This window comes from Schistosoma mansoni, chromosome 3 (assembly GCF_000237925.1).
Source record: "Schistosoma mansoni strain Puerto Rico chromosome 3, complete genome".
NCBI lineage: Eukaryota > Metazoa > Platyhelminthes > Trematoda > Strigeidida > Schistosomatidae > Schistosoma > Schistosoma mansoni.
Genome location: NC_031497.1, coordinates 11,248,105 through 11,271,445, shown reverse-complemented (window position 1 = coordinate 11,271,445; position 23,341 = coordinate 11,248,105). Strand labels below are relative to the sequence as shown.

Below are 23,341 nucleotides of genomic sequence, written 5' to 3'. Positions count from 1 at the left end.
CTATGTAAACGATCTCCAGTCACTGCCCGGTCGAAAGTGAATGCTTCTACCGAATACGAATACTGAACCAGTTTTTCTGAAACCGCGTACGCCGTTCAAACTGGCCTCCTTCAACGTTCGCACACTAATGCAGATCGGACAACAGATAGGGCTGGCTATGTCTTTGGAAAGTCTTTCTTCTATTAGGAGCGAGAACAGTGTAGTCAGTGGAGTGCGTCATTTCATTTCATTTGTGTGGTCAGTGTATGACATGGTATCGTGGTATGAAAGAAAGCTGCAAAGGGCTAGCTTCTGTTGGTCCTTCACGACTCCCTGGTTGGGGTCCGAGAGATGGTGCAACACAGTGGCTAGAGACGTTATCAGATATGGCTCAGAATAGAAGCCAGTGGCGAGCCTGCTGTAACCTACTTTTACTTTTTTTATAAAGAGTGGTTCTAACTTTCTTATCTGAAAGAGTTCTTGTTGGTTGTACATTTCAGTCCCCCTTATCTTTTCATCCTTTCTCTTCCTATTTTCATTATTTTGTGTGGCGCATATGTATCTGGTGCCCTTTTGTACCAATATTTGTGTTTAAATAAATTATAATAATTGGAAAGTCTTAATGTTGACGTTTGTTGTCTATCCGAGACCCGTATTCAAGACTCTAGTGAAGTACTACAAATTCGCTCTCCATCTGTCGATTCGAAAAGCTTGTTTCACGTGCGTTTATCCGGGGACCCTGTGGCATCTTCGTCAGGTCTTGCTGGCGTTGGTGTCGCACTAAGCGCTAGGGCTGAGGCAGCACTAATCGATTGGATCTCCATTAACAGTCGGTTATGTGCTGTTAGATTAGAAAGTTCCATCAAAGTGAGAAACGATGTCTTTTCGTCATCTCCGCCTATGCCCTGACAGATTTCAGCCTGGATGCAATCAAGGATGAATTCTATCACCAGTTAACTGTTCTTCTTCAGAAAGCGCGCTCGACAGATATTGTAGTACTAGCCGGAGACTTCAATGCATAGGTCGGGCGTCTAGGCACAGAAGAGAGTCGTTCAGGTGGCCGATGGGGACTTGTTGGTCGCAGGACAGATAACAGGGACCGTCTACTGCAACTGTGCACAGACCACAACCTGTTTCTGGCTAGCACTAACTTCCGGCACAGTCATCGCCGGTGTGCCACCTGGCGTCCTCCCTCTGCATCTCAAGCCTGGACTCAGATTGATCACATCGCGATCAGCTACCGCTGGCGTGGTTGTGTACAAGACTGCCGCTCCTTTTGGAGTACCTATCTGGAGTCTGATCATGCCCTGGTCTGCGCCAATCTCACCTTACTTTTCAGTGGCCGAAGGATTGACCGCCATCAACGGATCGATGTTAGTAAACTGGCTGCAACTTCTGTTGCAAGTAAGTATCGAGCCGAGTTAGGTTTTAGGCTAGCTACCGTCCCACCGAAAAGTATAGATGAGCATTGGTTGCATCTTCACGACGCCATGAAAATGGCGAGTAAAGCCGCTTGCGGCTTCGCGAAACGTCCCGCTTACAAGCCCTGGGTTTCTTCTGGCTCCTTGCAACTGATGGAAGCCCGTCGGTCTACTCCGGGTGACCGTGAGTTTGACCACAAACGAAGGCTGTTACGTAATGAAATCGGGCAAAGCTTGCGTAAGGACCGAGAAGCCTGGTGGTCGGAGCGTGCTAATGAGCTGGAAGCAGCAGCTGCATCTGGTAACTGCCGGAAGCTCTTCCAACTCGTCCGAGCCACTGGCAGCAAGAAGTCTGGTGTGAGTGAAACAATCTGTGAGGATGACGGGATGCCAATCACTAACATCTATGGACGTCTTGGACGATGGGCGGAATTTTTCGAAGGGCAGTTCAATTGGCCTGCTGCTCCGGCAACATCGACCAGATTGTCCTGCTCTCCATGGCCGGTGACGACTGTTCCACCAAACGAGGCGGAAGTCCGCAAGGAACTCCAACTCTTGAAACGTTACAAATCACTGGGCCCAGATGACTTACCTCCGGCTCTTTTTAAAGATGGTGGTGACTTTCTGGCTAAGGAATTGACTATGTTGTTTACAAAGGTTTGGGAGCTGTAGAGCGTTCCAACGTGATGGAATGAAGCAATAGTTGTCCCTATCTTTAAAAAGGGTTCACGTCGTTCCTGTAACAACTATCGGGGGATAAGTCTACTTTCGATTGCGTCCAAACTATTGGCTTCTATCATTCTTCGTAGGTTGTTTAAAACCCGAGAAAGACTGACTCTTGGGGAGCAGGCTGGTTTTCATTCTGGTCGAGGATGCATTGATCATATCTTCACCCTCCGCCAAATGTTAGAACACCGTCATATTTATCACAGGCCAACAATCGTAGTGTTTCTTGATATCAGGGCCGCCTTCGATTCGTTGGACAGGACTGTTCTCTGGGATTGTCTGTTGAAGAAGGGTCCTCTCAATTTCGTAAACAACACTTTTTTGCGGAAAGTCAGCGAGTAGGACTTCCCAGGAAGAGGTTATGTACGCGTGGCCATGTGAGAGCACTTTTCAGTTACATATAAGTAAAAGGTTTGCACAAGTCATATATATATATATATATATATATAGCCATCATTCAAGTAATTGTCTTTCCGCTTAGCGCATTTTTATACAAAACTTGGGTGCGATAGATAATATGTTATCCCTATCTTTTTTTAATATTTTCCAATCTACGATTAATTCATGAGGCACTATTTATCTGAAATCATTGTATTGAATGGTATTTCCATGACCATAGCAATTTTTATACTTTAAGTATGCCAACAAATTACTTATAATATGCAAGTAATATAGGCAGCACTTTGGAATTTGATATTCGGTATAAACGTTAGTCGTATTGGATATGATTATCATGTTCATAAGTTGTAATTTCTAGGTACTTTCTACTTAAGAATGCCTACTTTTCTCCACCCATTTTTATTACCTTGTACATTTTAAATTCATCTTTAGCAACGGAAACGTGAAGCTGAGGCTGCTGCACTTGCCCGTGCTGCCAGTGAAGAGCGTCGGAGGTCAGAAGCTGAACGTGTTCGCAAGGAACGTGACTTAAATCGCAGTGAGGCTAAACGTGAAAGGCGTCAATTGCGGAGCCTCCTTGTCGAGCAGTTCAATTACTTTTTAGTTGGTGATAAAACTGATACATCTAAAGTAGGATCTCATCAAGTCAAAATTTTAGCTGATATGGATTTGTTATGTCAGCGTTTGTCGAATGCTCAGTAAGTCACCTTGGTTCATAAAATAATATATTTGAGTATTCTATATTCTTGTATAATGATAAGTAGTAATAATTTTATTTGATATTATGTGTTTGATGCAGTGAGAAATTCTCAAATTAAGATATTGCAATATTTTTCTATTAGACTGCATTATAGTTGCGTAGCACTCAAAGCAACCATCTCATTCTAATCAGTTACTGACGCCGACTGAATTTTCAGGAATTGATCTCCGACCAGGAGGTCCACTTCTCGAATTAGAATACCCAGATGACATAGTCCTGTTTGGTGAAGACGCTGACAAAATGCAGAGTCTTTTGATAACACTGAGTAACAATGCAATGATGTTTGGAATGCGTTTCTCCTCCTCTAAATGCAAGTTGTTGCTCCAGGACTAGCCTGCTTCAACACCTGAACTGAGGATAGGGAGTGAAGTAGTCGAACGCGTCGACAGCTTCACTTATCTTGGAAGCCTGATCAGTCCTAATGGGTTGGTGTCTGACGAAATCTTTGCACAGATTCCAAAAGTTCGTTTGGCTTTTGTCAACTTACGTCACCTATGATGAAGGCGAGATATCCGTTTATCAATTAAAAGACGAGTATACTGCGTGGCAGTTCGTTCCGTTCTACTTTATGGCTATGAAACGTGGCTATTAAGAGTAGAAGATACTCGCAAGTTACTAGCATTTGACCACAGGTGTCTTAGAAATATTGCTCTCATCTGCTGGGATCACCGGGTAAGCAATAGTGAGGTTAGACATAGTGTATTAGGGAGTGATGGTAAACCAGTTGATGAGGTTGTAAATCTTCATCGATTGAGATGGTTGGGCCACGTGTTACGTATGTCTGAACACCGATTACCACGACGCGCTATGCTGACTAGTGTAGGGGATGGTTGGAAGAGAGTTAGGGACGACCAAACCAAAACGTGGCATCAGTGTTTAAAGTCAATAACATCTAGTCTGAGCCATGTTGGTAAATGCAGACTATTTGGTTGGGGTCCGCGTGACTACCGTTGGTGACTCTGTGTGACATGACTCTAAATCGATCACAATGGTGTAGGAGTATACACTGTTTGTCTTCCCTTAAACCTTGAGATTAAAATTGCCTCATACCTTTCTTTTTACCAACTAATTCTTCCTGTATTATATCCCTATACACAATCTTTTGCATATATTACTACTATTGAAGTAACTACTTCTATGAATTTGATGTTCGTCTTGTTGTGCTAATAAGGTGTGGAAACTTGGACCGATGCATATATGTGCCTGGTCCTACGTTGTAGCTAACTGACTGAGTTACCGACATGGATAACTTTCCTTAAAAACATTAATCTTATACCGAATCCTCTCATTCAGTGGTTCTGCTACACAGGAATAACTCTTTAATTAGTCAGTCACAACGTAGAACCTGGTCCTTGTGTACATCGGTTCAAGTTGTCATATCCCATTAGTTTCATGCAACTAGTTCAGAGGTTATGAGGCGTTAGTATCAGGGAAACATTAAGGATGGGTGGTGTAATAGTTGAGTGGAATTCAGAGACAAATAAGATAAATTGTGTGGTAATTTTAGGGGTAATAAAGGATTCGTGGAATTAAAAACAAATAAGATGAGTTACGTAATAATCGAATAGAAATTGAAGAGTCCACATAATTCAAGACAATCAAGTGAGCGGAAATGTGTGAAAGGGTGGTTTAAGAATTCGGTAATGGGAGAGGAATATAACACAAACTAAATATTAACCAAAATAAAACTAATAACCAAAAAACAAAAAAAACAAACACAAAAAATTGGATTACCAGAGTAATAAAGTTTATTACTGTCTCCTTTTGAATACATAGATCCGGTTTAAGTTTTTTTATCACGACCGTTCCAGCAAAACGGAGAGCAGCGGTACTTCTTTGTCGGCTAATAATTTTGAAAGAATGAGAGATGTCAATGGTTTGCCCGGCGTCAAGTAAATGCCAAGCTATTGCACTGTTGGCAGCCCTGGTCCCTCGCAGCCCCAATTTCTTTGGAACATGCTCAGAAATGCGAATATGTACTCTTCTCTCGGTTCTTCCAATGTACGTGCATTGGCACGTACATGTAAATTGGTAAATGACCACGCACGTAAAATCTGCTCAAAGGAATGCCTGGAAGATGAAATTGCTCTCATCACTAAGTGCCTACTTGAAAATGCATATCCGGCGAAATTCATCCATATATATACAAATACTAAACCTCCGGTAAAGTATGATAGAGTGGAAAAGAAAACTTGCTTCTTATACTTACGCTTCAAAGGAGGTGAAATTACTAGAACAATTAATCACAGAATTAATTCCGCATTGAAAGCGATCTACCCAGCAGCAAAACTGACGACGGTATGAGAAACGAACTGCTCACTCAAACAAACTAAAATTGACAGTAGGTTTCACTGTGAGGGGTTTTCCTGCTGTAACCTTTCTACGTCCTGTAAGACGCAGAGAAGTACGTCCTCGAACTAGAGCATGGTCCGAGTCTAAACATACGCTTCAGAATGATGAAGTCTTCGATCAAGTGCCTCTAACTAGGGTTTATGACAATGTAGTCTATTGAGTCGATCGTGGAGGTCGCCACGTCAGACAATTTTTCTTCCTATGTTTGAAGTTGGTGTTTGCCAGAAGTAGACGGTTACCTGAGCATAGTTGCAATAGAGAGTTGCTATCATCTGTTTTCTGAGCCGCAACACTATAAGATCCGCCCAAGTGCCTTTCTGTTTGGTTTAGTTTATCTACTTGATCATTAAAGTCACCTATCACTATTATTATCTCAGAGCGTTTAGCTTTTTGAAAGAGGTTGGATAGCTTCCTATAAAATTGATCTTGAACTTCATCCGAGCTGCAGTCAGTGGGAGCGTAGGTAGAGACTGTGCACAAGCAACTATCTGCTAGAATCCAGTGTAATAGAGCCTGTTCTGCTTTAGAACTTGATGTCATACCTACACTAGCAAAGCCGTGGATTTAGAAGTAAGGTCTCCAGATACTTGAAGGTTAAATCGTGTCAATTCTTTATATTGATAAGATGAGATCAAGTGGTTGACTGCATTTGGATCCTGCATGCGCGTTTCGGAGACGCAGCATATACTGGTTGCGCGATATTCCAGAGTGCTGTTTTTCTATCTGACCCTAGGTCCGAACATTAAAAGCTCCAACATTCAGTTTGGAGCGTGGTTTCGGTAGACCAGGAATAACATTTCGTGAACTCTAATTATTAGTGTTGGTGGTGTGTGGTGATAAAGATATATGAGAAGGGTTAGTCGGAAGAATGGAATAATTATTAATAGGTAGGCGATTTGATCTTCAACAAGATGATCTCGGTTGTTGATAGAAGTATAAGGTTAGTTGCCACTTCCCGGTTGCCCATACCATGGGTATTTCTTCTTGAGGAACCTGAGAAAGAATCTGGATTAGTAGTGGTCTTAGTGACCTAAAAGCGTGACCGCATAGCCCAAGAAATAACTGTTTGAGGTTGGTGGCACAAGACTTTTTTATGAGTTGAGATTTTATCTAAGGTAGCTGGAATATCTCCATTCTTCACATTATCTTTAGGTAGACGTTTCATTTAAGATGCCTGATTAACTAAATCGAATGTCGAAACTTACTGTGCAAGGTATTTCACAAAAGTACAGTGTTGTCTAAACATTATTAAAATACTTGTGTACAGTTTCAAATCATATCGAATATCTATTTCGCTTTCGTAACCGACACTGGAAGAAATATCAGATGTTTGAATCGTCGTTAACTAGTTTCACTGACCAAGTCTTATTCTCAAATAACTAAAACTGCTTCACTTCAGTTTGAACAGTTAGCTCGCATCACTATTGTTCATAAAGAAGCAGATTAGAAAGTTCCATCAAAGTGAGAAGAAATCGGCGTGAGAAACGGTGTCTTTTCGTCATCTCCGCCTATGCCCCGACAGATTGCAGCCCGGATGCAATCAAGGATGAGTTTTACCATCAGTTAACAGTTCTTCTCCAGAAAGCGCGTTCGACAGATATTGTAGTACTAGCCGGAGACTTGAATGCACAGGTCGGGCGTCTAGGCACAGAAGAGAGTCGTTCAGGTGGCCGATGGGGACTTGTTGGTCACAGGACAGATAACAGGGACCGTTTGCTGCAACTGTGCACAGACCACAACCTGTTTCTGGCTAGCACTAACTTCCGGCACAGTCATCGCCGGTGTGCCACCTGGCGTCCTCCCTCTGCATCTCAAGCCTGGACTCAGATTGATCACATCGCGATCAGCTACCGCTGGCGTGGTTGTGTACAAGACTGCCGCTCCTTTTGGAGTACCTATCTGGAGTCTGATCATGCCCTGGTCTGCGCCAATCTCACCTTACTTTTCAGTGGCCGAAGGATTGACCGCCATCAACGGATCGATGTTAGTAAACTGGCTGCAACTTCTGTTGCAAGTAAGTATCGAGCCGAGTTAGGTTTTAGGCTAGCTACCGTCCCACCGAAAAGTATAGATGAGCATTGGTTGCATCTTCACGACGCCATGAAAATGGCGAGTAAAGCCGCTTGCGGCTTCGCGAAACGTCCCGCTTACAAGCCCTGGGTTTCTTCTGGCTCCTTGCAACTGATGGAAGCCCGTCGGTCTACTCCGGGTGACCGTGAGTTTGACCACAAACGAAGGCTGTTACGTAATGAAATCGGGCAAAGCTTGCGTAAGGACCGAGAAGCCTGGTGGTCGGAGCGTGCTAATGAGCTGGAAGCAGCAGCTGCATCTGGTAACTGCCGGAAGCTCTTCCAACTCGTCCGAGCCACTGGCAGCAAGAAGTCTGGTGTGAGTGAAACAATCTGTGAGGATGACGGGATGCCAATCACTAACATCTATGGACGTCTTGGACGATGGGCGGAATTTTTCGAAGGGCAGTTCAACTGGCCTGCTGCTCCGGCAACATCGACCAGATTGTCCTGCTCTCCATGGCCGGTGACGACTGTTCCACCAAACGAGGCGGAAGTCCGCAAGGAACTCCAACTCTTGAAACGTTACAAATCACCGGGCCCAGATGACTTACCTCCGGCTCTTTTTAAAGATGGTGGTGACTTTCTGGCTAAGGGATTGACTATGTTGTTTACAAAGGTTTGGGAGCTGTAGAGCGTTCCAACGTGATGGAATGAAGCAATAGTTGTCCCTATCTTTAAAAAGGGTTCACGTCGTTCCTGTAACAACTATCGGGGGATAAGTCTACTTTCGATTGCGTCCAAACTATTGGCTTCTATCATTCTTCGTAGGTTGTTTGAAACCCGAGAACGATTGACTCGCGAGGAGCAGGCTGGTTTTCGTTCTGGTCAAGGATGCATTGATCATATCTTCACCCTCCGCCAAATGTTAGAACACCGTCATATTTATCACAGGCCAACAATCGTAGTGTTTCTTGATATCAGGGCTGCCTTCGATTCGTTGGACAGGACTGTTCTCTGGGATTGTCTATTGAAGAAGGGTGTGCCTGAGAAGTTCATTAACATCTTAAAGGCCCTGTATACGAACACCTCAGGCAGAGTGAGGGCATACAACCACCTTTCTCCCTTGTTCCATTCGAGCAGTGGGGTTAGACAGGGTTGCCCGATCTCACCATTCCTCTTCAACTTTGCCATCGACGACATCCTGGAAACAGCTCTGATGGATGTAAGTAATGGCGGTGTGGATCTGTTGCCTGGAGAACGACTTCTCGACCTTGAGTATGCGGATGATATTGTCTTACTGTGCGATAATGCCCAAGGCATGCAATCCGCACTTAATCAGTTGGCAATCAGTGTCCGCAGGTACGGTATGTGCTTTGCACCCTCCAAGTGCAAAGTACTCCTACAAGACTGGCAGGATTCTCATCCTGTACTCACCCTGGATGGTGAGGAGATCGAAGTAGTTGAGAAGTTCGTGTATCTAGGTAGCTATATAAGTGCTGGTGGGGGCGTGAGTGATGAGATTGGTGCACGTATAATGAAAGCCAGAGCGGCTTATGCCAATCTGGGCCATCTTTGGCGCCTTCGTGATGTTAGTCTGGCTGTAAAAGGTCGGATCTACAACGCGTCGGTGAGAGCAGTTTTGCTCTGTGCTTGTGAAACCTGGCCTCTCCGAGTTGAGGATGTTAGACGTCTCTCTGTGTTCGATCATCGTTGTCTCCGAAGGATTGCTGACATCCAGTGGCAACACCATGTTAGTAATGCAGAGGTTCGGCATCGTGTGTTCGGGCGCAGAGACGATAATTCGATTGGTGTCACTATCTTGAAACACCGACTTCGGTGGCTTGGACATGTTTTACGAATGTCGTCCCAGAGACTTCCACGTCGTGCATTATTTGCCGACTCTGGGACTGGTTGGAAAAAGCGGAGAGGAGGTCAGTGTATGACATGGTGTCGTGGCATGAAAGAGAGCTGCAAAGGGCTAGCTTCTGTTGGTCCTTCACGACTCCCTGGTTGGGGTCCGAGAGATGGTGCAACACAGTGGCTAGAGACGTTATCAGATATGGCTCAGAATAGAAGCCAGTGGCGATCCTGCTGCAACCTTCTTTTACTTTCTTCATAAAGAGTGGTTCTAACTTTCCTAACTGAAAGAGTCTTCTGGTTGTACATTTCAGTCCGCCTTATCTTTTCATCCCTTCTCTTCCTACTTTCATTATTTTGTGTGGCGCATATGTACCTGGTGCCCTTTTGTACCAATATATATGTGTTTAAATAAATAAATAAAATCATAAAGAAGCTGTGTTAATTAATGACATAGATATAACTGCTGAAAGACTGGTTACTTGCTGCTTGTTATAAACTAATAAAACGCTGATATAACTCAACGCGAGGAAAAAGCCAAGACTGCAGCTGAAGATTTTAATTATTCACTGACAATATATCTGCAGCTAATCATCTATCGCTTACTCCTTTGTTCAATAGTCATATTAAAATAAATTCAACTAGGTGATCGTTATCATTTATTAATTAGTAGTGTAGTAGATCAAACAGTTTTAACTAACAAATCTAACTAAATGACTGATTTATATATTTGCTTCTTCCTAATTGATAAACATTCACCAAAGAGTAAATTCATGTTGTTTTTTACTTGATCAAGTGGTAAATTTAAAAATCGTTTTCATTGCTCAATAAATGATGGATTGATGTTTTTGAAAAGAATGTCTTTTATGTTATGGATTTTAAAAATATAAGATTTCCTGATATGTTACATGTTCATGTAGAATATTCATGTGTTTTTTTTTCAATTAATACTATCATTTTGTCCCAATTGTTGTAGCTTATTGTAATTTGTAAGCGAAATTGACATTTCTAAAGCATATAATGATATGTATGCATATGTACTGTGTATAATAATACATATTATTACACTTTAAATGATGAGTTATACTTGTTTACTGATCTTCATATTTTGTCTTCATAACAGATTGCATGAATTAAATGAATATTTGGAACAAACCGATACCTCTGATAAAGCACATCGCATTTTCTCAGCCAAGGTTCGTACCATTTTTTTCAAATAAGTGAATTAGTTTATATACAGTTGAGTAGTTTTTAACAAGGATGTTATGTCATGTTAACTAAACAGTCCAATCAATGAAGTCGCAATAATTGTTAAGTTTCAGAAATTTCATGTCATAGTCTGTCGGGGTTTTTTTTCGTTTGATCACTATATACTACAGAAAATGTCTTATTCATTCACTGTACCTGAACGTAAAATTATCACTCTTATTACTCATTAAAATCCCAGCAGACGTTTGAGCCTTATCAAAATAAAAATATACATGTTGAAAAACTCTAAAATACTTTATTTACTCGCCTTAAACTGACACCTTCAATTATGTGTTGAGGAATGCAGTTACTGACTACGCTCCAATAAATGTTGGTTCTCCCTTTCACTGTTGTATCCCGTGGTAAGTTATGAATGGTAACTCTGAAGACTATTTATGGACCAATGTAATATGTATATTTCCTATCGTATAACTGTTAAGTAACTAAACTATTCATATTCGTGTTCCTCTTATTATAAGCTTTATTTTGACCTTTGAACTATTATTATACGATTCTTGATTTATCATCAGTCTATTGATTACTTTCCCCCTATTCACAGCCACATTTGGCTAAATATTGTACAAATGTTATTTTCTATTTTATGGTACGATATGGTCTGTTTGGTTGGTATATAAACCCAGTATGTTTGTGAATAATGATTCATGTTGCCGAGGCTGTTATTGGTATTCTGGACTAACTGGCTGGGCTAGGCAGATAGCAGGACTGAGTAGTACACAAGACTGTCCATACGGCTTTTGTGTATCATTGGGCGATCGATAAATCACTCCTTTCTAATTGGGCGTTCATATATTAACAGGGCAAGTACGCAAGCTCACGTTATAACATTCACCAACCAAATATATGGATTCATTTTAGTATGATTGTCATCGTAGTCTTGAAAATGTGGAGACTACTCACTGAATTGTCTCATAACTTCATGAGTCCTTCCATTGAGTGTTTCTTAAGTTGACTACTCATTATGATGCACACCCGAACTTGACGTGCTCATAACAAAAAATCACCCGGTTAATTTGCCAAACAATCCACGTAATCAAAACTAGGCAAACGTCTGAGTCTATCTTTTCTGCCCTAGCTCTTCACCTACAGACTTCATGTCGTTTTCACTATCAATAATGCTTCAAGTCATTTTCTGGCTTCCGGATTTCCTATAATTCTATTTCAAGAAAACTTGTACATTGTTGTGAAGAACTATAGGCAATTAGTGAAAGTTAGTCTTCGTGTTTACTGTCAGTAACATTTTACGAGATGATCTATTCTCTGTGTTCTGGCGTTGAATACCATTATTCATTTACGGATTTATGAAGCAACGACTGGTAAATGCGTTCACTTTTCATCATTTTCTATTGCCAGTAGTCAAAACAATATAATTCACGTAATATCAAATGTAAATGACCTTGTTTAACGAATAATTCAATTGATTTTTATTCGGCAGTATAGATGATTTACATATCTACAGTTTTTAATCAAGTAGAACTTATTTCAAATAACATGTATCGATAGTTCGTCAGTATCTGTTCTTTCAACGAGTTGACTTAAACAAAAGTTTTCATATTATAATCTGGCGTGACTATTTGTTAGGAAGAAATGGTTTTTGTTGTATCATATCATTCCTGAAGTCGTTTAAAAGATTGGCTGGGATTCATCTTTCATTCTTTATGGACTAAAGATTTAAAATATTTTTTCTGGGATTTTATCAGGTAAATGATAACACCCGATAGTCAGGATACGTCCAGTTGATGTATTGTTTCTTTTGGTGTTAAATTCATGTACTATTGATTAAATGTAATTTCCTTTCAAAAAGCTACTTAGTGGTATAAATGAATTCACTTGTTATGTGATGCATTGATTGAAGTGCAAAAGACATCACATTGCCATTATCATCTCTGTAACTAAATGCCCACAAAAGAGTTATTTCATATTGGTTTAATAATAAACATTGCAATTTATTCACTTTTTCCTCAGGTAGAATCAGTTAAACACGAGCTTCAAGCAAATAATCTGCAGACACAAACTAAACAAAAACCTGAAGAGATTCCTAGTACAGAAAGCCAAACTAATGCTTCTAAATGGACAACAGAAATGATCCAGGTTTTGGTTAAAGCAGTTAATATTCTTCCAGCTGGAACACCTAAACGGTAAAGTTTTAGCACTAAAACATTGTGTACAGTTGACAACATTTTTCGTATTACTTATCCTAATAATGTAAGGTGAAATCTGTTTGTTAAATACGTACTACCTTGATATTCAATACTTTAATTATGAATTGTTTTGATCGATTATCCTAGTATGTTTTGACTTGTACTAGTGGTCTGATTCCCGATTAAATCACCTTGCATCCGCTTAAATCTTCACCAAACTAGTTATATAAAGTGAAAAAACAAATGCTATATGATAAACTGTATGACCCAAAACCTAAATAATAGTAGTGCTTACAAGTCATGCATATTTTAACCATCCAGATTAACCCAAGTAAGAATATCCAAAGAGTTATCTTGACTGTCGGTGAATAGTGGTTTTTTTCATAACAATCTGTCCAGACTTGCATCTCACTTACTACGTGGTCATAATTCATCATATAATCTTTCTATTCGTGATCGATATATTAACCCAATGAGTTTCTCTTGTGAACAACATTAAAAATTTTGTTATTTAGAATTTATTGAACCTGAAGTTTTGGAAAAAGTTATACTTTAGATTTTTCATTCAGTAATATAGTATAGAACATGAGTGTATCTTCTTTAAGATGTGATATATTTTGGACTGACTTTTTTACATTTAAAAAGCACTAATTCATTGAAGAAATGTCCTTTTCAATGAATACTGTTATGTCTTGATCGAGGTCGTCGCTAATTTGTTATGACCTTACAAATTAAACGAGAACATAACTCGCACGAATTATCCACCAATAGTAATACGACTTCTACGACCTTAACACTGACAATAAATGACGTTCGATTAGTATGAGTAATTTAGCGTCCTTATTGGTCCTTTATACGCCTAGTCCTTCCGCTTAAATCCAGAACACCAATAGCAGCTTCTGCTATGCGAATCATTTATTTCAAGCATACTTTGTTTATATACCAGACAGACAGGCCACATCACACCATAAAATAATATTTGTACAAACTCAAGCCAAATGTGGCTGTGAATGTGGGAGACAATCATCAATAAACTGAGTATAGTTTGGGAACAGTAAATCGTATAATAATAATCAATAGGTCAAAATGAAGCTTGTAATAAGATGAATATAGATATACATAATCTAGTTACTGAATAGTTTAACCATAAGAATAGATATATAATAATCGTCCATTAATAGATCCTGGGAGTTACCCATACTTCTGTCTTCGCTAGGACATAACAGACCCCACAACTAGTCTTTATACTGAAATGTAGAGAGCACAATTGTGAAAGTGTAAATAGTCTATTACTCGTTTACCAAGTAGCGTAATATAAATTTACTATTTAATAAAGAAAATGATCTAGTTAAGTGGTCAATTGTGAAGGATTACTTACTAGATAAATTAAAAGCAGAAAATTTTGTTTAAATAACCTTGCTATTGTTTGTACGTAATCTACGTAACTTGAGTAGAAATTCGAACCAGGTTCTTTAACTATTAAAATGGTTATTGCAAAAAAATGCAAATTATAGATTAGTGAGTCTTACACTCAGTATCATATGATTGGCGGCCTGTTTTAACATCTGGGCTACCTGTTCCTGTCATCTAGATATTTCAACAAGTTATCTAATTGCGTGCGTTTCTGAAAAGTGTAAGACCTTTCGTTGTAAAGGTTACAGAAGGCCTAATCAGAGATATCGTGGTTGCTGGCAATATGCAGCGAGAAGAATGTACATTATCCAGATGTTGATTGACTGGGCTGCTAACTTCTAACTGGCGATCACTCAATATTTATCGTCAGGAAGGACGAAGAAGTAAGGAACGGAAACTTGTTGGAGTACTTTGTGCTAAGAATTCTATATTGTACCAAAAATATAATATTGAATAAAGCTAATAATAATAATCTAACTTCCCTCTGTGGCTAGGGAATAGAAACTGTTTTTATTGTCTGTAGTAGTTGCTGTTAGAAGCGTTCCCCGTTATTTTCAAAACGCATCAGATCGTTAATGGTGGTGTTCTGTTAAATAAAATTATCTCCTAACCTTATTTTACATCTCAGTTAATCCGGTGAATAATCCTGGTTTACTATCCCCCTAGAAAATCTCAGAATTAATTTAACTAGGTCTTCTGTCATGTCGATTTGGCTGTGGTGTGTTGACCTTGTGTTAGAATGTTGGTTGATAACAGTTAACTAAGATGTTCTTAAAAGTATTCAGCTTATCGTTTCGACTATATTGTTTAGGGATCAACCACTAATCCGTCGTTCCCAATGATAGTTTCACTATTTGTTAATTTGTTGGCTATTCCATCTCTGATAAATTTAAAATGTCGTATGGCATTACACCTTGCCTCTGACTCTTCTCGTTTTTTTGCCAACAATTAATACATTAAAACGTCCCCAGTCTACATCGCTTCCATTCGTCACATTTACAGTCTACAATACAATTTTTTGAGTTCTGATTAAACCCTTTTGCCTTCCCGAATCGTTTGTTGAAGTGTACTAAAAGTTATTGCTACTGTTTCGTAATAAACTAGAAGTAGCTCAATTTGTCGTGTTGTTCAATTTGATACAGATTTTAAACACTAGAACCCCACTATTCAAATTCATATGTGATTTTAATAAACTGAATTTAATGTTTCATAATCTAGAATCTTTGGTACTGGCTTCATGTTAGGGATGTTGCTAGTGGCAAGTTATTACTAGTGGGAATAGAAGAGAAAGTAGAATGTTAGAAAGTACAATAGTGATGGTTATCACAGATTCACATGCTGCTGGAAATATTTGAACACTTCTTCAATATTTACACCATTGATTCATATTACTCAAAATCAATACAAACTAAGAGTTGACTCACTTAACTTTTGGCTATTGATTCATAGTTTCTGAACTTACCGCACTTATTTCAACTTGGATAAAATTAGTGGTTCTTAAAGCTTAGTACTTGAGCTTGCGATTGATTAGTCACTTGACTATATTCTCCAGTAAACTATGTATATTTTTAAGTACTTTTCACTAAGTAAGTTATTTGAATCTTATATTTATGGTACTTTGTTTCTATTGATAATTGAAATCTCAAGTTGGGAAGCGATAGCTGCCTATTTAAATCAGCATATCAGTGGTGTCTCTGTATCCGGTAAAGATGTCTTGAAGCAAGCAAAACTGTTAAAAGAGGAAGGTAAGTCACTCTTTGTCTCGTAGCACGCTTTTTGTTAGGTTTTATTTGTATCCGTAAACAATATTCTAAGACAAAATTACGTTACATTTATTATCTACTTGTTTGACATACATATATAACATGGTATTATGATAGGAAATAATGATATCTCATTGGTGTCTACTTAGTTGTGTTCGTTTTATAATGTTTGACAAATAACATTGTGTTATTATTTATTATTATTTTATTTAAACACATAAATATTGGTACAAGGAAGCACCAGATACATATGCGCCGCACAAATCTCATTCGATTTGTGTGAGGGCTGTGATACTGCCCAGGTGCCCAAACTGAAGCAGGTGGTTTTCTTAGGGGCCCACACCCGGAGCCTTTGACCGAAAGATCTGATCTACAAGGCAGTGGAGCATCATGAGGAGATGCAGTCCCATGATAGCCGGTGACCAACAGTTGGTTCATACGCCATTTGTTCCTTCAGGATATTGGAGCCCATGTGCATCATTGGTTTGGAATCAGAGTTTTCCAACTCCCCTAGGTGGACTCGCCTTGTCCACCAACCCGGTTAAAGCGCCGGACATTCGCTTTTCGTCCTCTCAATTTCGTAAACAACACCTTTTTGCGAGAAGGCAGTGAGTAGGACTTCCCAGGTAGAGGTTATATACGCCTGGCCATGTGAGAGCATTTCGAGAGGGAGAGCGGACTCTCGGCCGTACTAGGGCATTTGGGGGCAATAACATTGTGTAAATCACCTTTAATTGTCACATTCAGTTTTTTCTTGTAAAGCAATCAACAGAAGTGTTTTTTAAAATTAAATCAGTAATTTTAAAAAAGCACTCAGTTGATGTTTATAGTAATGTCTAGAGAAATAATACATTTGGATGCAGTTACATACAGGCTAATAAGCTGAGTGCTTTTTTCCAGCTAAATACCACTAGGATGTTTCAACTTTATCTAAACACTTGGAAGTTTTTGGAGAGATTACAAAAATATCCATTCAATTATAATGTTGATGTAAAGTTTAAAGCTGTGTCATCTTTATTTTATATATGAACTTACACTGGTTGTAATGACATGTAAATTAGTTTCAATGTCTATCCTAAAAAGTTATTTTGATCTGATGATATCAGAGAATAGCCTCCATTGATCATGTGGTTAAGCAAGTTTAAGCTTAAAAATATGACTGAAAATATATTTAAAAATCTATTAATTAATGTACAATAATGAATTGGTAATATGTATATATTCATTAAATACAAAGATAACATTCGGATTATTCAACGTTGTTTTTTGTATGTTTATTTAGTTGTGTCTTGAAAACTGGAGACAATTCTGTTTCATTGTTGATAGTGTTGATTATACGCTATGATATAAGCTAACCGTTTAAATAAAATTTAGTAGTTTGTAGTTTTCAACCATGCACTAACGTGATTTAATTTGTAATGGTTTGAATTATCCCGTTGTTGATATTTTTGTTGGAGTGATCCAGAAAACTTCTCTCAAAAGACAAGCAAAGCTTAGGAAACACTAAGAAGCACTTTGTCCAATTAGCGTTCATTAGAAGTTTTGCCAAAAACATCACGAAAGTGAAAAGTCACATGTAAAGTTTCTGATTGGCTGATTATTATACTGCTACTATGTTTATCAGCATTCCAGAATTTTCGGGACAACTCAAGGACTTCTAAATACTATAAAAACTGTATATTTTCTTTACACGAATGAACCTTTGGAGTAAAGTGCTTCTGGCATATTTTTCGCCTTTTCGCTCATGTTCCAGTTGCTGTGTAGATTTAACTTGGGGGTTACAAGAATAGCTTAGTAACCGAATATAGCGTTCAATTAGCAAGACTTATCAATTTTGACTGAATTTCAAACAGTTTTAGTTGGTATATATGAATCCTGTTCAGATTATCTCGATTTATCTATTATCAAGTCCTGGAGCGATAATCAGCCGTAATATGCAAGCACATCCAGCTGATGAGTCCCGTGTAAAAAGAAACACACGTCTTAGATCCTTCTCTTAACCATATTATATCTGTATTCTGCTGTGTATTTTCTTTCTTCATACATGTCCGGCCTCACTATGTGTAGCTTTCTCTTGAGAATCCAACTAGTTTTATTTATAGAAAGGCGGTTAATTGTGATAGTCATTCAGATGCTACAAGATTTAATGTTCATAGTCCATCTTTCTCCTTTTTTATCTTTTCACAGATTCTAATTTACGTAAAACAGCTAATACTAAAGCATTTGATTCATTTAGTAATTCTGTCAGAGAAACTGATGCTGTCAAAAACGTGACAATCACAACTCAATTAGAAGGTTTGTTCTATAATAAAGTAAATTTATTTAAATTCATTTGTCATGTTCTTTAAATGATTGTTAGAAAATGAGTAATCATACAACTTAGTAAATTAGTTGCTATTTGTTCTCTGTAACGATTTTATTTTATGACATTGTAAATTGTATTCATACTCTATTTTATTAACTCATCAATGTCTTGTATTACTCAGTTCAATTCATTCTAACTTTTAATCACTATAGGTAAAACCTGTTTAAACTCAATGCATTCAGTTATGGATTTATTATGCACTAAAAATAGATCAAATCGTTTTCGTTTTGCTTGCTTCGAACCATATCAATTTTTTGTTCAGTTATAACACATGTTGATGGAGATATTCTGAAATATATCACTCCTAATTAGTTAAATTAAGTCATTATTTGTAGGAACTTCAGAACTAGTCTGAGGACCAGGAACAAACATTTACTGAAATATTAACTTCAGTCTTTTCAGTTGGTAATGTTTCAGCAAAAGGGAATTCCGTTTTCATATCTCTCTTTAACAAATACAAGATAGCTTTGTTAAAACCCTTAATGATCGCTTAACTATCATACTTTCGACAATTTTCTGATATTTTGGGTGAAATACTTAACCTGAAGGAATTTCAGTATGGTCGTTGGTATTTATTTTCCATGTTTTGTATAACCTGCTCTTTAAAACTGTGACTATTATTTTAGATACAACTAATTGTCACATACTCGATGAAAGTCTTTTTTAAAATCGTATAGAACATAATTATCTGCATCTTAGTTGAATTAATTACAGACTCAAGTTGTTGCACATGCGTCATGTTTGCTCATTATCGACAATGTTGTTTAAATTACTATTTTCTTCCAAACCATTAAAGTCTAAAAGCACTCTTGTCCGCTCTAAAAACTTGAATAAAATATTTATGATTTATCCATTTATAAATTTCAGAACACCTAGTACGCACTAAATAGTATCGTAACATCCGGTCATAGTAAACCTGGCTTAATAAACTTTGGTAAACACATAAACTCACAGTATTATGATTGTCGATATTAAACTATTCTACTTGTATGTCTTGAATAATTTCATATTAACCTTCCTTTATGTTGTTTACTCTATCATTAGCTGAAGCATCTCGTCCTTGGACAGTTGTTGAACAACGTGCCTTAGAACAAGCCCTCAAGACTTATCCAAGTAATGCTGGAGATCCTTGTTCGGATGATCGTTGGCAACTTATTGCAAATGTTGTCGGTACTCGTACTCGACGTGAATGCATAATACGGTGTAAAGAGTTAGCAGAACAGGTGAATTTACTCTTAAATTTAAAAGTTAGATACAGATTACTTACTGTGAAGTATGAGTTCTCTTATAGTTATTAATATACCCTTTTAATGCATGTCTAAAAGTAAGATACTTATGTTTATAACTATACATATGTACAGATGTATGTATTATTTTCAGAAGACTTAAAACACGTTCTGCATTTTCAGATCCTATCCTAATAAACCGCCTCTCCTCAAAAATTTTTGATTTAGAACAATATATATAAGCGAACAATGTTGTCTTCTATTAGATTCTCATCAGGCTTCACTGTAATATAAAGTAATATTTATATGCATATACGAAATTATTGAACTAATCAAGACACTTTACAAGTCAGTGATAACAGTGGAGTGGATTACATACATTAACATAATAAATAGAAAGTACAACTCGATACTGTGATAATGGGTGTAGTAGTTGCGATAAGAATAACAAAGGCTCGAGCCCATGTTTCATAATGTGAAATAGTTCAATGATTTAGAAAATGTGAATGCTGAAACAACATTCATAAAAGCTACAAGATTGCGTAATAAAAAGTATCCAGATAATTGGACAACGAAGCGTATATTTGAAAATCAAGCGGGAGAAGATGAAGAAAAAGAAACGAACAGAGTACGGAAAATAGTAAATAAAATCTCTTGTTAAGGCTAATTCGGCCAAGGAAGAGACGGAAGTGTTGCAAATTTCTTACGACTACAATGACTTGGATTGTTAGCTCGAGTTTCTATAGCGTCTGCTATGTGTACGAGACGATATCGAACCCCATAAAGAAAACTATTAGGAATATGTTAAATCACTTTAAATGACTTGTTTCTATCTACTACATGACCGCTATCGATCAAGTGTAGTTGAGTAGTGTTTTGACGATACCCCTTTCTAGCCCCCAAATGCCCTGGTACGGCCGAGAGTGGGGAGAGTCCGCTCTCCCTCTCGAAATGCTCTCACATGGCCAGGCGTATATAACCTCTACCTGGGAAATTGTTATAGTATGCCTTAATCTCAGTATGGATTGGGCGATAAAGGTTCCTATTCTAGCAAACGTCTTCCTTCAACATATATTACATCGAGGGACAACATCACGGTAGTCTGCACAAGGACTACAAGTCATTTAATTACCACAATCACAAATAAAGTAATTTCTTATTAGTCTCATTTGTTGTAGCCGCTTAATTGTCAAGTCTTCTCTAAAATTCTCTGCGGACCGATCGTACATGAGCATCAGGTACTGAAATTGGCGCCGTGACCTTGAAATCCCTCAAACGCTACTGATTGGCTCGTCCATAAATTATAGTCTCGCCCTCAGTTATTTAAAAGTGAGACGTCCTTATATACTATGAGTTACTATTAGAGGTCTTTCCTAAAGATTATGACAATGGTGTCCTATTAATACTGTTCTAGTGTTTGATGTCTAACTCCAAATGAATAACCGGATCCCATTCTTTATTCATTTACGTTCCTTACTATTACTCTCTTAGAAAGGAACTGGTAACTGGCATGTCTTTGAACTCATGTGACGTTATTTCTTCATAATTGGGACATGAACTTGTTTTCATTTATTCCAAGCGCTATAGTAATGCTCTCAGAATTAATTGTTATAGGATCAATAGTCAACAGTATTTTCCTAATTTCACGTTAGAACCCCATTATTTGCTACACAAGTTTTGATTTTCGTCTGGATTGAATTGTCATTTTCTTTAAAAGGGAAAGGTGAAAGTAACGTTTTGCTACGTTCATTTCCATATCCAAGCTCTAATACCTGGATTCAGTGCTAAATCTAACGAAGAATTTTATATTTCTGTTTTGGATAGTCCCGGCTGGGCCCATGCTTTTGCCCCCAAATGCCCTGGTACGGCCGAGAGTGGGGAGAGTCCGCTCTCCCTCTCGAAATGCTCTCACATGGCCAGGCGTATATAACCTCTACCTGGGAAGTCCTACTCACTGCCTTCTCGCAAAAAGGTGTTGTTTACGAAATTGAGAGGACGAAAAGCGAATGTCCGGCGCTTTAACCGGGTTGGTGGACAAGGCGAGTCCACCTAGGGGAGTTGGAAAACTCTGATTCCAAACCAATGATGCACATGGGCTCCAATATCCTGAAGGAACAAATGGCGTATGAACCAACTGTTGGTCACCGGCTATCATGGGACTGCATCTCCTCACGATGCTCCACTGCCTTGTGGGTCAGATCTTTCAGTCAAAGGCTCCGGGTGTGGGCCCCTAAGAAAACCACCTGCTTCAGTTTGGGCACCTGGGCAGTATCACAGCCCTCACACAAATCGAATGAGATTTGTGCGGCGCATATGTATCTGGTGCTTCCTTGTACCAATATTTATGTGTTTAAATAAATAAATAAATAATAAACTTTCTAACCACGAAGGGAGGTGTTCGCTAACGCGTTGACTCAGTTGCCTGGTTGTGCGCACAATATAACTTACTCCACAAGAGCAGGTGAATTCATAGATACACATAGATGTGGCAGTACCAGATAACTGATCCATTATTTGGGGAATCTTCATAGATCAAGTCGGGAATGAGAGATATAGGTTAGCTGCATTAAACGTTCTCTTCATTTCTCTAGTCAGCCTATCTCGTAGCATGTCACCAGGTATATTTCCATCGAATTTCAGCTTCAGAAAGAGAGATTTCTTACTAACCTCTGACGTTGCTATTTTCCTGTGATTTATCGCATTTCTACTAGTTTTCTTTATGGGGTTCGATATCGTTTTGTACACATATCAGAAGCTATGGAAAATCGAGCCAACAATCCAAGTCTTTGTATTCGTAGGAAATTTGTAACACTCTCGTCTCTTCCTTGGCCGAATTAGCCGTAATAAGAGATTTTATTTATATAAATTAATATTTGTTTGTAGAAACGTTTTAATGTTGAATTGTTACATCAATTAGAATTGCTTTTTTCTCTTTCCGAATTTCATCTAGGTTCGCGCTAAAAAGGCTGCTTTGGCTGCGGCCAAGAAATCGTGAACTTTGTGCCAGAGTTACCTAATATGGTCACAGAATTTTTCCAAAAAGATATAAAACTTTTCATATTGTGTTCGGTTTCAGCGTTTTAGCAAAGACAATCAGTTACATTAGACAAATGAAGTAGGAATAACAGTTTCAGATGTTCATTATTTCGTTTTATTCTCAACTAAACTGTTTAATGTAATGATGAACTACCAAAGTTGGTCGATTTACATGTAAATTTCTTTTCCCTACATACAACTCATATAATCAGTTATACTTATTGATCTTATCAATATTCAGTGTCTTAAAATGTTAACTATTCCTTGATACACTTGTCTTTTGTATTAAATATTTAGCTTTTTGAGCTTTTATTGCACCATTCGTGCTCTGTGTATAACTGTTTAGTAGAAATACTACACGTGAAAATATAAAAGAGGCAACTGTTTATTAAAAGTTTCCAATCCATTGCTTTGTAAATGGATTACATTTGAACATTTTATCTACTAGCCAAATATCACATATCTAATTTATCGAAGTATATGCACAGTTCGTCAGGTAATCTATACTATTACCATCACTAATAGTGCACCTACTGATCTAAAAAAACAAGTAAATCCCCACAAAATATCTCATTCTGTAGATGTGTTCATCGGATTGAAGTTAATGTTTGTGATTTTCTTTAAG

General features: G+C 38.2%; 1 protein-coding gene across 1 annotated transcript in view; it reads left to right on the top strand.

Moving 5' to 3' along the window:
- Positions 1 to 23,106, top strand: part of Smp_105960 (zuotin related factor) — a 37,073-nt gene extending 13,967 nt beyond the window's left edge. The window contains exons 8-14 of the mRNA XM_018799208.1: positions 2,958 to 3,223; positions 10,630 to 10,702; positions 12,738 to 12,910; positions 15,974 to 16,071; positions 18,277 to 18,384; positions 19,499 to 19,677; positions 22,631 to 23,106. Of these exons, the coding sequence (XP_018651020.1) occupies positions 2,958 to 3,223; positions 10,630 to 10,702; positions 12,738 to 12,910; positions 15,974 to 16,071; positions 18,277 to 18,384; positions 19,499 to 19,677; positions 22,631 to 22,675 (942 nt within the window). The 3' untranslated portion in view covers positions 22,676 to 23,106. The remainder of the gene's footprint in view (positions 1 to 2,957; positions 3,224 to 10,629; positions 10,703 to 12,737; positions 12,911 to 15,973; positions 16,072 to 18,276; positions 18,385 to 19,498; positions 19,678 to 22,630) is intronic.
- Positions 23,107 to 23,341: the final 235 nt, after the last annotated feature.